At 34.1% G+C, this 13,217-nt stretch overlaps 1 protein-coding gene across 1 annotated transcript in view; it reads right to left on the reverse strand.

Moving 5' to 3' along the window:
- Nucleotides 1–13,217, reverse strand: part of atp6v1ba (ATPase, H+ transporting, lysosomal, V1 subunit B, member a) — a 46,204-nt gene that overhangs the window by 20,675 nt on the left and 12,312 nt on the right. The window contains 5 exon segments of the mRNA NM_182878.1: nucleotides 4,120–4,259; nucleotides 5,030–5,107; nucleotides 5,187–5,280; nucleotides 6,032–6,130; nucleotides 7,322–7,377. Coding sequence (NP_878298.1) covers nucleotides 4,120–4,259; nucleotides 5,030–5,107; nucleotides 5,187–5,280; nucleotides 6,032–6,130; nucleotides 7,322–7,377 — 467 coding nt within the window.

A 13,217-nucleotide genomic window follows, 5' to 3' on the forward strand; every position in this document is an offset into this window, starting at 1 on the left:
AAGATCAATGTCAGCTCCAAGCAGTGGACAAATCAGAAAAACTCGGAGGCATGAAAACGCTTTTATTTAATGGCAACATGGCAGAACGCCCCCTGAACGCTCCATCTCACACTTTCATTTGATGATTCGGTATGAAAACATGTACAGTTACACCCCTAGCAAATAAGTAAATTAATAAATATTTAAAGAAAAAAGCACACTAAATTTTGAATGGCCCTGAAAAATCTCTTAGGTACACTTTTTGAAAAGCCATCAAACCAAACTATATATCCAAATGAAAAAAAAACATAACTGAGTCAATGATTTCCGAATTATTCAGTCTTCCTCAAAGTTCAGAACTGATGAGACTTGAAAACCTTTTACTCTGCAAACAACCTCAGTATTTAAATGTCTAAGCCACTTGACTGAAGTTCGGCACTGTAAATTTATAACTCTAAACAATATCCCAAGACGGCATCGAAACTAATGAAGAATGTTGGCACTGAGGTTTAGAAAAGATATGACCTTGAATTACTAAGAGCTACTTCACTAAACTACTTCATAAGAAATTAATTATAGTTTAGAGAGTCAACCAGACTGTGAGGACTAGCAAACTATCTATGATACAAAACAGTAGACATCATTGACCTTCCTACACTTCATACTGTTCCAACTCGATACAAGGCAGCCTACTTATATCCTTAACAGCTCATGTCGTTGGTTATTACGTTCAGTTTCCAGCCTGGGGGAAGATAAGTTTGGCAGCTGAGTCACTTACAGTCATAGCTGGTGGGTATTACTAACTATAACAGCCTGTGTACTATTCTGTTTATGGCCACAGAAATGACAAAAACACAAGAAACCTCGTTATAATAATGAATTGTGCTGTTGTACACTTTAAAAGACCTTGCAATCCCTCGCTAAAAGCCATGAAAAGTATGTTTTTCTATCCATTCATGTCAGCTGGTGTCAAAGAAAATGACTGCGACCTCTGCCTCTCTTATTAGAAACTTTGAGGAACCAATTTAGAGTTCAAGAATCATTTGTAGTTCTCGTCATTCAGCAAGGACATCATCCTTATCCAGGAACTCAACAAACCAGCTGATCTACAGCATGTACTAGATGTATTGATCATTACTAAGTGGTTGGTTTTGTTTGCTTACTCTAGAGCTCTCGAAATCATACCGGTTCTTCCCACATTCACAGGAGAGGAGAATGTGATGAAACGAACCCTGACCCACCTCGCCGTTTCCACAGAAACACCACAGGGTGAAATCAATTACAGATCCCTCTCAAATTAACGTTAATCACACAGCCTTGTCTCGCTCGCAAGCATAACACGAAAAAAGGCGCTGTCGCTGCTTCAGTCCTGCCACAATACATTTGATCACAACACTTCAAATGAGGGAATTTAAATAAATCTTTCTAGATTTAATGAAAATCATTGAAACACACCGACAAACAGCACGGCCTGCATCGAGCAATCTGCTCCTGAATTGGGTTCTGGATGAAGTCACATTCCTGCAGTATATATTTTACAAATGATAAATATGAGGCTATTAGCTATTGTTAAAGCTATTAGCTTTTGTGTTGAGGCAAGAGTTAGGGCTTCACTATTAGTTGAAAAAAGATCATGATCTCGATTAGACTCTACATACAATCTTAATTCTGCTTTTCTATGATTCAACCTATTATAATTTCAAGGTCAGGAGAGAAGCGTTAAGGCAGTCGCATTAGTCTTTACACTGTTTTATACATTGTTCAGAAACATGGACTACTTCAAATAGTGTCACATACTGTATTCATAGGGTAAAAAGTCATTTCTGTCTTAATGTAATGACGTATTCTCGGCGAAATCACACGCACTGTTGGTTTACTACCAAGAGTGATGTCTACTTTAGTGAACAGAACCTGCATAGTCTGTGAATAACAAGTAATAATGTTGTAAATAATGTTTAGTTTGTTGCACAGAGCAATTGTTTTGGAGCCGTGAAGGAAGTATGATTTTTCATGCATGTTTTTTCCTAAAAGTGACGGCAGCCATGACATGAGCGCGCTCGGCAGTGAAAGTGCAACCGAATGAACACATCATTTAAATGATTATACCGCATTTTAGAGTTAAGATTACAACAAGCATTTGATGTTTTTTTTTCATAGCAAACGCAGTGTTGTGCATGGAAATAAATGTTTACTGGTTCTGTATAATTACTCTAGCCTATATAACAGACCCGCTAGTTTTTGGTCCAGCAAAATTTGTAATTGAAACGTTATTGATCTCATAAAACATCCAATTCCAAACCATGTAATCAAATTATATTTATATCAGTTTGCAAGTATTGTTTTACATGACTCATAGATGTTGCATACCCAGCGCATGTGATGTATTTGAGTGTCTCTCAAAAACGACATCTCACCTGCGCCCTCACAATCATTGCATTACATGAGAGGAGGGCAATTGTTTTGCAGCCTGTGCAGTAAGCAGATGCACATGAAGCGCAAGTGTTTTACATGTGAAGTCAGTGCAAAGATAGGATTAGACATACTGTGGTGCAAACCGGGTGTTTTGTGTGTTCAACGCACTTCATACTGCAAAATAAAGTTAGAGCAACGAATATCTAACAAACGAAGCAGTGGAACAGACAGAACAGCAAGCAGCTTACAATGATGGAGATTGGTTTAAGAATGACGGCCACTGGATGTTACCGAAATGAGGGACATTTTTGCTTTACATGTATTGCTGATATTATGATCTACGTAAAATCGATAAATGTTTTCGTTTAAACTTTTCCCTGCAGTTAACAAGAGAAAGCGCTTACGGCGATCCATGCTTTAAGCAGGGGAAGTCCTAACGCATGTCCTGAGTGAGGTAGCCTACATGATGTCAGATGCTCTAAGGAGCGAAATTTGAGAGAAAGTAAGATCGTGGATACAAATAAGTAAGACAACCTTTTTTGGCCCTAATGTTGTAGATATTGGCTGCGTCCAAAACCGCCTACTACTCAGTAGGTACAGCATTTGAATTTAAACGTACTACTTACTACGTACTACCGTTAGAAAAGTACGCTCTATACAGTATGAACGTGAAAAGTATGAATGGTATTCGGACGTACTACAGCCGTCATTTTGTCATGGTCACGTGAACCTACATGCGTCAATTACGTCGCTTTAATCCCACTCATGAATTCGCTCGCGGACCATCATGGGATAGCGCAGCGTGCATGGGATGCGCACTTCAGAATCTCGCCGGAAGTAGTAGTAGTCATCCGGGTACTTCTCGCATACTGATTTTCGAATTCTATGAATTCAGACATACTACTCGGCTCGCATACTGATTTTAGCGTACTATATAGTATGGAAGTATGCAGTTTCGGACGCAGTCCTTGTCTTGACAAGAGACCAAAATAAAGAAGCTTTATTTTTATGATTTGTGTCATTGTGTCAGATTGCACACATAGGTTACCTAATACCTAATACTATCGTAAATCATATAACATTTTCTATATTCATATATATGTTTTGTAATCAGAAAAATGTCCGCAAACTTGTTGTTTTATCATGTTTGAGATTAACAACATTAATAGGCTACTCATACTAACCTTTATTTTACATCTACAGAATAATGACAACATCGTGATTTTAAGCAAAAAAGTGAATCTTATTTTAGCCAGAATCATGTAGCCCCAGCAAGAGTTTTGCTGAAACACAGGTAATGTACTTTAGAAGTTTAGCCATGTCATCTGGAATGACAAACATTAAGTAATATAATTCTCTACCAGCCTTTTCAAACAGATAACACTTTCTGTACATGATCCCAGGTATTACCATGGCAAACAGAGTTGTTACATATATAAATATATAGCTCAATACTGTAAATTGTTAAATAATCATTGCATTTCTAAAGCTGTGCTAATGGAGTAATGGCAAATGTGACGACATCTCTCTCTTCTGAGTGCTATAATCATAAGTCTCTTTGTATTTGTATGTCCCTAACACAATATTATCCACCTATTATGACTTTTGCTTCTGAGAACCTTGGAAATGAGAAAAAAGTCCATCAAAGATCCATAATGGATGATAACAGCGAACATGCAGAGTAAGAACTTTTGCTGTGTAATGTGCAGTGCTGTTAGACAGGCACACCTCATTATGCGGCAGTCCAGCAGCACTAAAGATGGGGATCTTCTGGCCACGAGCGATACTGTTCATGCCATCAATAGCAGAGATGCCAGTCTGGATCATCTCCTCTGGGTAGATACGACACTGTGGGTTGATGGGCTGACCTAAAAACAGTCAAAGGGAGAACAGTGATGACTCATGAACAGGAACTCCTGCTCACATTAAAGGTACATCTTCTGTTTTTTTAAAGAAGAAAAGAGAGGACTAATGGAAGAAAGATTCTCTCGAGCTAAAACACATCCACATTGACCGCTCATGGCAAAAGTTAAAGGCTTCTATTGTACAGTAGGAAAATGTTTTCTCCGTGCAGCATATAAGCACGTCAAAAACTGTTTGGAGTGGTGTGACCTTGAGGCCTGATCAACCTTTTATAACGGCCCGTCTTATCCATTGGGCTCATTCAAATGCTGCTCTGAATTGCTATTGTATACCTTTGATAGCTCAAAAGATCACCTTTGCCATTTCAGCTTAGCAGAGATCAGGGTCATGAGGTCAGTGAATGGCTTAAAAAGCACACAAAAACTCCCATTCAACCTCTCTAAATATTCAAATGCCAACAAAGCGACATTTTTAGCAGTTATGAACATATTCTAGCGTGCTGGCCCTTCAATTAAACCAGAGAAAATCTAATGAAAGCATCATTAAGTGTAAAAACAATGGGGATGTTTACGTTTGCTGGGGGTAGACTAATTGTTAATTAGCAAGATATGCTGTTAAAAACTAATCCTTGTACAAACATTAAAAATAGCATAAAAAGCTTGGTTTCATTCAAAATAGACTCAGCTAATTAGATCACAGTATTCCTCATTCAACTATACGTCTCTTAAGAAGACACTTGTTCCTATCTAAAGTTTAAAAGAAGAAAGTTCCTTACCCATGATGTCCAAATAGTCCTCAGCTAGAACAGTAGGACCCCTGTCAATGGGTTTACCTGACCCGTTGAAGACACGTCCTGAAATAAATAGACATACGCAGTGATTACGAAGAATCACATGAGCACTGATTAATCATAAGCATTGAGCATAAGTTACCAAGCATGTCTTCAGACACTGGTGTGCGCAGGATGTCACCGGTGAACTCGCAGGCTGTCTTCTTAGCATCAATACCCGAGGTTCCTTCAAAAACCTGATGGACGCAAAATGGCGATATTTTTACTTATGATTTGAACTAATCTTTACTTGTGCAATCAATGATGTGTACTAAACAAATATATATATAGAGAACTGTTGCATTCTGAATGAGAACTTTTTTTTATTGGAATTAATTAATTAATTATGTAGATTTATTTGTTTATTTATTTATTCATTCATTCATTTATTTATTCATTTATTAAATAACTTTTTTGTTTGTTTGTTTGTTTGTTTGTTTATTCATTCATTCATTCATTCATTTGACATGGACATCACAATTACACTGGACAACCGAATGCATTTGTTTAAGTGTTTTAGCAGACTTGATAACTCTCAACACCTGTCCATGTGAGGTTTGACATAAAATGAAAATAAAATATGAACATATAAACAACATTATAATTCTTCAACAAAAAATTGCTGTAAGGCTAATTGAAAGGCGGCAAGATCAAACAAACTAATAGTAAAGTATTTGTGTAAACACTGCCGTTTTGTTTTCAACATTTTTTTTAGTACACTACTAAAAACATTAATATTACTTTCTAATTTTGAGACTAGCAGGTAAATCATTCCACAATTTGGCTCCCTTAATAGAGAAAACAGATTGACCAAAAGAGGTCTTACATTTTGATACAAGAGTCACCATTAGCAGTTGCTTGTGTGACTCTGAGAGGTGGCTACTGATTAGATCAGAAGCATTGGAACATGATTATTTAAACATTTTTAAAAAATGTGATTGCACTTGCCTGAACGACAGCTTTGGTGCCGATGACCTCCAGAACCTGCCCGCTCCTCTTGGTCCCATCAGGAAGGGTAAGATGCACAATCTCTGCGTAACGTGGGAACTAAATAAGGGCAATGAAGACAGATGAAGATGAGGATTGATATATGCTACCATATGAAGAAATTATTTTTTGTATAGTAATTAATACTTTTGTTCAGCATTAGGTTAAAAGTGACAGATGAAACTTGAAGAGTTTAACTAATACTGTACAAATAAATTCAAGATCAAAAATGGTCAATAACTTACTAAAAAATATGTAAAAAATGTTTTATAGCTTTCACAGAAAAATATAAATTATGTTCAACCAAATAAATAAATAAAATTAAAATAAAATATATAAAAAGAATAAAATAAAACCAGGATTGGTTTAAGGATTAGATTGTTTGCAATTTCTAAAAAGAGAATAACATTTTTTACAAATAAATGTAGCCATGATGAGAAAAAAGGAATTATCATTTTTGAATTATTATTAATAAACTATAATATTATTAATTATTATTATTATTATTATTAAACTTGTATTAATCCTAAAGTTTTGAATGGTTGTGCATTTTGTGTAAATGAATAATATATATATATATATATATATATATATATATATATATATATATATATATATATATATATATATATATATATATATATTCTAAAATCTAATCTTTAAAACATTTAGGTGTACAATAGTCATTCCTACATATATCAACGAATATTTTTACATGTATATCATCTTTTAAAAAAAAATTCACATTTGAAATATTTTGACTTTTAAAGATTTGAACATTGAAAGGTGCAAAAGAAAAATCCACAAGCCACTGCCATTTAAAAATAAAATATAAATGAAATAAAACTAAATATAAATGAAATAAAACAAAAAATAATCTGGATTGTTTTAGATATTGGAGTCCTCAAAATGTTTTAAAAAGATGAACACATCTTTTTTTTTACAAATAAAAGTAGCCATGATAAGAATAATGGAAATAATAGTTAATAATGTCATTATTATTGTTATTATAAAACTTTTATTAATGCTTAAGTTTTGAATGGTTGATCATTTTATGTAATTTATGTAACATTTTTCAATAACATTTGTTATTATTTTAATGTTTTATAAATAAGTTACAATTAGTCACATTATGCATTGTCATTTAAAAATAACAAAAAAACAAACAAACAAACAAACAAACTTATAACAAAAGACAAAATCAAATCTCTTATATTTTTACGTCATTTTTAAACACAAAAAAGTTCTTACTTTGACATTGTCCAAAATAACCAGTGGCCCATTCACACCAGACACAGTAGTGTAGGCTGAGGAAGACAAGAACGACACAAAAATGTAAAACCACACACAAAAAACCTTTTCAAAACTATCTGCACTGCAAAGAATAGTATAAAAGACCTCAAAATTAATAGCAAAATTTACACCTTCAATTTGCATTTTTATTAGACCCTTTGAGATGCCCCTGAATAGTAAACATGCAATTACTAAACAGATATATGTGACTTTTATTGATTCTAGGTTGCTGCTGCATGCCTTTTTGACAGCCACGAGTTCAGACACACACATACACACGCACACACAAACATATACCAACCCCAAGCACTAGCTGTGACCAATAAAGTGCATGAAATTTGCTACAAAAGCCCACAATCACATGGAAATGAAGACTCTTTCTCTTGACACCTGTGCATCTAATTGTACACAGTGACCTTTACTGGAGTATTCTAAATGGCTTTCATAAATTTCCATGTCCAAATGTCAGGGCTAGAAGAACATAGTTAGCACATTCAAGGTGGCTTTTTCGGCAGATGTCACGATGGGGGAGACGACATCTTCACTCTGTTCCATGAGGGACAATTACTTGGCTCAGACTATGGTAATTTATGATGCTTCCAGGTGCCCGGAAAGTCACATACAGCCTATATAAACAATTACATTCATTTTAAGAAGACAGGATGAACCATCTTTGGGTTGAACAGAGCAGGGACAGAAGAGACACTGTTTTCTTCCATCATGAGTAGGGTTCATGTGGTTCCTGAATCACTCTTGGACACATTGTCTTTAATAAAAGTATGACGCAGAAGTTGAGCTTAGTAGTACGCCCAAAATATAACGTCAGAAATGTCACAAGTGTGGAAAAAAATTCTACAAATTTTTGAGTGAGTCTTGAAGTTTGATAAACGTGAACAAGCTAACAGTGAAATGACAAACATACATGCGTTTCGTATTGTAACGTATCGCATGTTTTATGTACTGCCATGTCAGCATTTCAGGCTATTTTCATGGCAAAACAAACAATTAAGAAAACAAGTATAATAAATAAAATATAAATCAGAAAACAGGGCGACATGGTGGCTCAGTGGTTAGCACTGTCGCCTCACAGCAAGAAGGTCGCTGGTTCAAGTCTTGACTGGGTCATTTGGCACTTCTGTGTGGAGGTTGCATGTTCTCCCCATGTTCGTGTGGGTTTTCTCTGGGTGTTTCAGTTTCCCCCACAGTCTAAAGACATGCGCTATAGGTGAACTGAATTAACTAAACTGTCCGTAGTGGATGGGTATGTGTCTGAATGACAGTGTATTGGTGCTTCCCAATACTGGGTTGCAGCTAGAAGGGCATCTGCTGTATAAAACATATGCCAGAATAGTTGGCATGAATGAACGAATGAATGAATATTATTAAAACAAAAACTTTTTCTGGCAAATATTTTAATATGAGCTGCTTGTTTATCTCTTAATTACAAAATTAAAAAGAGCAATTCTGTGCAAACGTTAACTTTGCCATAAAAAATTTGGTTTTCACCAAAATATGGAAACCGTTTATGGGTTTTTTGGGTAAGCAAATATTTTACAGTACTTTAGAAATACACAAAAATGTATCCGTTAATGTTTTTTTTAACTATTCTATTTGATTTAACAAAGTTACACAAGTGGCAATTTCACATCCATAATGGAGAGATGTCGCATCCATAACGTCATTTTTTTCCTCATAAATGTGAAAACATGAAATGAAATAAAATCAATCATTTTTGTTAAATAGAGAGCCAACTCGTATCCTTTTGATTAATATTGTTTCTTTTGGGTTGTGCAGTTTAATTCACAGAATTTCTACAAAGTATGTTGTATACTGTAAGCCAACAGACTTTTTTGTCACATCCATAACGCATGTTTATTTTCCTCATTTAAAGTACAAAACATGTTTACGGATTGATATTTTTATGGTCTCGTAACTCTGTGGTTAGTTGTTCTGGAAAATAGAAACTAAAGTTTCAATATAATGTTAACGTATACTTTCGATGAAAATTTATGTTTTGAGTTTTTACTGCAAATGTCACATCCATAACACTGGAACTGCTCAAAACTAAAATGTGGTGAGAAAACAGCAGTTAAGTAAGGACATGCCTAGTTTACCACTTTTTTGCACTTTTGATAAATTAGCAAAATAATAGTTCATTGCAGGCCAAAACCAATATTATTGATTAAAAGTGATGTTCAGACAGAGGTTGAGCATCCTTTGACTACATTTGTTCTCTTTAAAAGGGAAATACTTAGATTTACTATAAATACTATAGATTTATACATTAGGCAAATACTTTTTTTATTTCTTTTTATTTTATTTATTCACTGTTCTGTCATTTATTTTCAATTATTACTAATGTTTAAATGGCAAAAACTTTTCACTTATTTTTAAGTCCAAATAGAAATGGAGTATTGTTTGTTTTTATTATCATTTTGTGCTGTATTATTTGGTTACTAAGCATCAATAAATAACACTTTAAAATATAAGGAGTTTTCATGATTTTCTGAACTAGTATTGTTTTGAAATTAGTGAATGCATAATAATCTTGATAACCATGAAACCGTGATTTTTCCTCAGACTTTAATCGTGCAACTAAAATCTATAAATTGTATCCCTTAAAGAATTTGATGCTAGATACTCAGCCTGATCTCACAAAGAAACGTGAGTATTTTACGTTTTGTCAGTTTAGTTGCTAATTCGTATGAATTCTTACGAGTTCAGTCGTACAAAAATGAACGGTTTTAAAAAAGAGGCGTGGCACCCAACCCAACCCCTAACGTCATTGGGAGATGCGCAAATCGTACTAAATTGTACGAATTAAATCATACAAATTCATACGAATTAGCCACTAAATCAAAAAGTAACGAATTGCCGTGAGATTGCGTTGAGATTTTACATTTAAATCTGTGCATGACATGAGATTTATTTATTTTTGTTTTTAGAGCACTGAGAATATGTATCTGCTGAATGCAGTATAAGCGATCAGATTGATTATTAGTGTTTTGAATAACTTGTTTTGCACTAGGCTGACATCATGAACTCCCATTACCTTTTCCTACTAATTTTCTTTTCATTTTCTATTTTTGCTGTTTGTTCAAACGACTTATTCAAAATGAACTTAAACAACGCAATTCAGAAGATTTTGTGGGAAAAAATATTTTTTTATGTTCAATGCCCTTAAATTGGTTACATTAACTTAATTGATTTGTGTTGGGACAACATGAATGAATTGTGTAGAGCCCTGCATTTTCTCCAGTGTAATACACTCACAAAAATAACATTTGTTGTTTGTTCAAACTACTTATTTAAAATGAGCTGAAACAACACAATCCTTGAGGGTTGTTTGGAGACAACTTAAATGTTTTATGTTCAATCAACTAAGGGCTGAACAACATATCATTTGAGTATCGATATCGTAATGCGTGTATCCACAATAGTCACATCGCAGGAGTTAATTACAGATGAAAAGACAAAAATATTATTACAATATTTTTATTTTACCGTTGATATCTGAATATCTGTAGGTCATTTGAAAACTGTTAGACACCCCAGAAAGCCATTAAGCACAATTTATTAATTAATTTTGGCTCTGTCATACTTATATTAGCTTGTAATTTCTTATATTTTATGCAGAGGTACTGTATAAAAAAAGACTTGATCATTCCAGTCAATCTAAATTTATGAATAATCTATTCAAATCATAAGGCAAAAATATATTCCTATAGCAAAATATATCAAAGCAAAACAAAATATTGCAATGTCAGATTGTTTCAATATAGTTCAGTCCTAAATAAACCTATCTTAATTCATTTATGTTGTCCCAACACAAATCGATTGTGTGAAACCCAGTATTGTATGTAAATATTTGGAACAGTCTGTTTTAGAAATTAAGGCATCTGTTAGAATCATTATGAATATGATTATTTATTTATTTTCTTTTTGGCCTAATCTATATATTAAATAAGGGTTGCCATGAAGAATGGACCGCCAACTTATGCATGATTATTACAGTATAATATCATAAATGAAGCAAATATTTGTAACATTTAAAAAGCAGACTTTTTTTTTCTTCTAATAAGGACCAACAGAGTTTTTTTTTTTTCCAGGCTGCAGGTGCATGATCAGGGTGGGCTGGCCGTCATTAGGAGCAGAAGGCGTGGTCTCATACTTTGGCCTTTTACTTTGCATGGGAAAACATTAGCCGTCCTGTCACTGGAGCCAATTTGGTGTGTGTCCTTTCACTTTGTTTCAGCGTGCGTGTATGTGTGTGTGTGTGTGTGTGTGAAAGAGCGAGATGGTGCACGCTAGATGGAGAAGAGTCAGCTTTGTCTGCTCTGGGTCGTCCATCACGCCTCAGTGTGTCGGTTTTGTGTGTCCCGTCAGACTGTGGTCTGATATCAAAGGCTGAAGGAAATGAGAATGGACTGTCTCTAACGCTCAGCACAGCAGCCCCGCGGGGAGCAGACACTATGCCACTAATTAGGCTTCAGACGGCAGAATCATTTGTCAATGCGCTATTGCAGTTTCCCACACATACACACACACACCTGCAAACTGTGACTTTCCTTATTGGTGGAGGAGAAAAGAGACTAAACTTTGGTTCTATTCTTTTCTACTTATGGCTTTATATTCATTTTACTTTACATTTTTATGATAAAAAGTGTACTTGAGTAAAAAAGGAAGAACTGTGCCATTATAGGTGCACAAATCCCAAATCCCTCTATGAAAATTGAGCACAAGATATTCTAATGTCTAGTGATAATTTATAATTGAGTTATTATGTATGACAGTTGCTTAATAACAGATGTGTGTTGCTGCCCTGTGATTCATTCATACTGTACACAGGATAAAAAAAGTTGAGCTAATGTTAAAAGGTCAGTAAATGTTTTGTAAAATGTCTTATGTTTACCAAGGTTGCATAAGAAAAAGTTAAAATGGTGCTAATACTAAATTAATGTCCCAATGTTATTCTCCTTTAGGGAAGTAAAAAAGTAATAATAAAAAAATTGGTGCTTTGCATAACCTGAGTTTGTTTACTCTGAGTTCTATAATGTGTATATGTAAAAATAGGCCTGTCACAATAAGCAATATATTGACTTATCGCACAATACACGGACATGATCTCAATCATTTTTTGGTGAAGCAATACATAATATATGCAATCCCATCATAAAAAAAAACATTTTTTATGTCAGTATGCTTAAAAAAACACTGTAGTATTTACTATAATGTACTTTAGTGTATTTTCATGTCACTTTCTAACAACTGAAAATAGATCTGGTAGCAGATATCGCAGCCTGTTACTTTGTACCTTGCACTTTTTTGAAATGTGTTATTATTTACTTATGCATGTTCACATTCTGATTCAAATGCCTAAATGTTAAATGACTATATTTATATGAAATAATCCTATAAATAAAATATGATGTGTTCTTTGGAAAAGTGTACTTGCCTCGTGATGATATCATAGTCACTCTGGCATCATATAATGATGAGTGGCATAAAATGATCCTAAAATGACAATGATATCATTTAATATGTTTTGGTGCAATATATCATACAATAAAAAATAATTATCGTGACAGGCCCATGTGGAAATCCTTCATGTTGTATATGCACTGTTTGATTTGGTGGAAGTGTAATGAAACTTGAAATAACGTGTTATTTTATTGTTTATAATTCAGATTTGTTTTTGTATTTTTTTTGTTATTTTGTTTTATTTTGTTGATGGTCTGATTTGGTGGAATGAATTAAGTTATGGTTGGGGACTTTAATTATGACACACAGATTACACAGCCTACCGGATATATGACGCATATAGTAATTGACATAAAGGCAGCAAAGCATACCA

The sequence above is a fragment of the Danio rerio genome, chromosome 17, assembly GCF_049306965.1.
Source record: "Danio rerio strain Tuebingen ecotype United States chromosome 17, GRCz12tu, whole genome shotgun sequence".
In the NCBI taxonomy this organism is placed as follows: Eukaryota; Metazoa; Chordata; class Actinopteri; order Cypriniformes; family Danionidae; genus Danio; species Danio rerio.